This window comes from Anoplophora glabripennis, unplaced genomic scaffold (assembly GCF_000390285.2).
Source record: "Anoplophora glabripennis isolate ALB-LARVAE unplaced genomic scaffold, Agla_2.0 scaffold231, whole genome shotgun sequence".
Lineage (NCBI taxonomy): Eukaryota > Metazoa > Arthropoda > Insecta > Coleoptera > Cerambycidae > Anoplophora > Anoplophora glabripennis.
The window spans coordinates 191463-193656 of record NW_019416343.1 but is presented as its reverse complement, the minus strand read 5'-3'; the positions used below and the strand labels follow the sequence as shown (position 1 = coordinate 193656).

General features: G+C 31.4%; 1 protein-coding gene across 1 annotated transcript in view; it reads left to right on the top strand.

Moving 5' to 3' along the window:
- Positions 1 to 560: 560 nt before the first annotated feature.
- The window catches only part of LOC108905489 (serine protease 7-like), a 23677-nt gene continuing 22043 nt past the window's right edge, over positions 561 to 2194 (top strand). Inside the window, exon 1 of the mRNA XM_018708362.2 lies at positions 561 to 915. Coding sequence (XP_018563878.1) covers positions 747 to 915 — 169 coding nt within the window. The 5' untranslated portion in view covers positions 561 to 746. The remainder of the gene's footprint in view (positions 916 to 2194) is intronic.

Here is a 2194-nt window from a genome sequence, read left to right as displayed (position 1 = left end):
ACATAGTTGTTAATTAATGTAATGGAAACGTATTGAAGGATATACCTTGAATCCTAAGGTTAGGGGGAGTGTAACCCCCCGGTGAGTTACCTATTTATTTGTTTTTATTGACAGAACAGTAATTTTGTTATTTGTTTCATATACCCTCTTAATTTCTGACGAATGACCCGGCTGTTGTCGAGATAACTGCTTTGTGATGACCCATGTATAAAAGGTAACAATACCAACAATAACATCTATTTTACAATACTTCACTAAAAATAACCAAAGGCTGTGATGCAAAATTTCAGCAACATTTGTTTCGATCTAAAAAAATGCACAATAAGTGCAATGCCAATTGCAGCTCGCAGCAATCGCTCCCTGTGAAGCAGGCTTTAGATCACGACGTAAACAAAAGCAGTGTAAACAGTTCGAAACCGCTAATGGAAAGGTAGCAAAAATTTAAGTCAATATATGACTAAACCTGTTTATCGTTTATTTTGTTTAACGACGCGTAAAGTACACAAAATGAGTTGCAGTTTGTGTTATTTTTCTAATAAGAAACTACTCACTCTCAAAACATGCTCAACGGTTCATACTCCATTCCGACACGGTCCATTGTAAATGTTGCGTAGCACTCGATGCATCGCACACTTAATTTTTACATATGTTTGCTATAAAAGCAGGCGTGTTGTTTCAAAACAGTCATTCATCAGAACAACCTTTGAAATAAAAGTTGAGAGCAGCCATCCTTGACCTGCGGCACAATGACGGCGCTGACTAATTTTTGTTGGTTCTGTGCGGTTCTCAGTTTATGTGTAGTGGCCGAAGTAACTGGAGGAGAGTATGAGAAGATATACAGAAGTGATTATAAGCCGCCTCCGTCCTACAGATCGGAGGAATTAAAAACTATCAACTTGAACCCGACGGCAGAGAGTAAGTGAATTAGTTTTATTGAAGTAAATAAAAAGTGAATTGTAAAATAACTCAATTTGTATGTTATTACGTGGAAGTAAATTGTTGTCAAGTACAGTGATACCTTCGCAAAATATTTATACAGGGTGTACCGAAACGAATTAGATGCACTTCAAGCTTAGTTTCATTGAATAAAAATCATTCAGGTTTATAAGGAAAGGACGAATAAAAGGAAGATAAATGTAGGCTTACTTTTTACCTAAATCGCAGAGGTCTTTTTTTCTTTATGTTTTTGGTACTTTGCTTGTGAAAAAATTTAAAAACATTAGTAAAATAAACCTTTGCGCCAGATGAATCGGTCAAGGATTGTTTTTATGAAAATAGTATTGCCTTATCAAAAAGTATCACACTGACAAAAGCAGACAAATAGAAAATACAAAAATACATCACTTAAAAGGTAGTTAATGTTTCCAAAATCCACTGTTCTCGTCTTTTGAACTTTTTTCGACTTTTTGTTTTAATAGCTTTGACGGTTTAAATTTGTTTACTTTTGTCTGTTTCCATAGCTAGAGAATAAAAGAATAAATATAAATACTTATACTTATAAAAATATTTATAAAATACTTACAAATACTTATAAATCACACTTATAAATCCTTAAAATCCGTAAAATACTTATGAATCATATAATTTATAAGAAGTATTATTAAATTTCACTCGAATTAATGTGGAATTATACGAAAATACATTTTACACATTATTGCAGTGATGACAGTTTTTTGTGCAAAATGAAATCACAGCAATATGGTAATTATCGGATCTGTTTTGAGATGGATGTAAGAGGAGGCAAGCAAATTTTTTCTGGATTACCTTCAGTACAACTCAAATAATAAAAGTGTAGATCCCTAGATCTGGGTGAGGTCCGGAAAATTTTCAAAATTGCAAAAATATTTAAAAAATTTTAAAAATACCTATTTTATCCCAGTTTTTTACTTATATCTTGGAACCTTGCATTTTGGAAGAATATTGAAGAGGAAAAAAGTTTTAGAATTGAATTTTGCACAATATACTGTAAGTTAAAAATGTTTAAATTTATTACCGATGTTGCAAAATAGCAATAATTGATGAAAAAGGCAAAATAATCAAGTTTTTTGGATAATTCTTTAAAAATATTTTAATTGCTCCGAGGGCATTCTAATTTTGGTAAAAAAACTTTAGAGTATAATAAAACAACACACCAAATTTCATTAAAATCGGTTCTATAGTTTTCGCAAAATAATTTTTTGAAAAAAATTTTGAA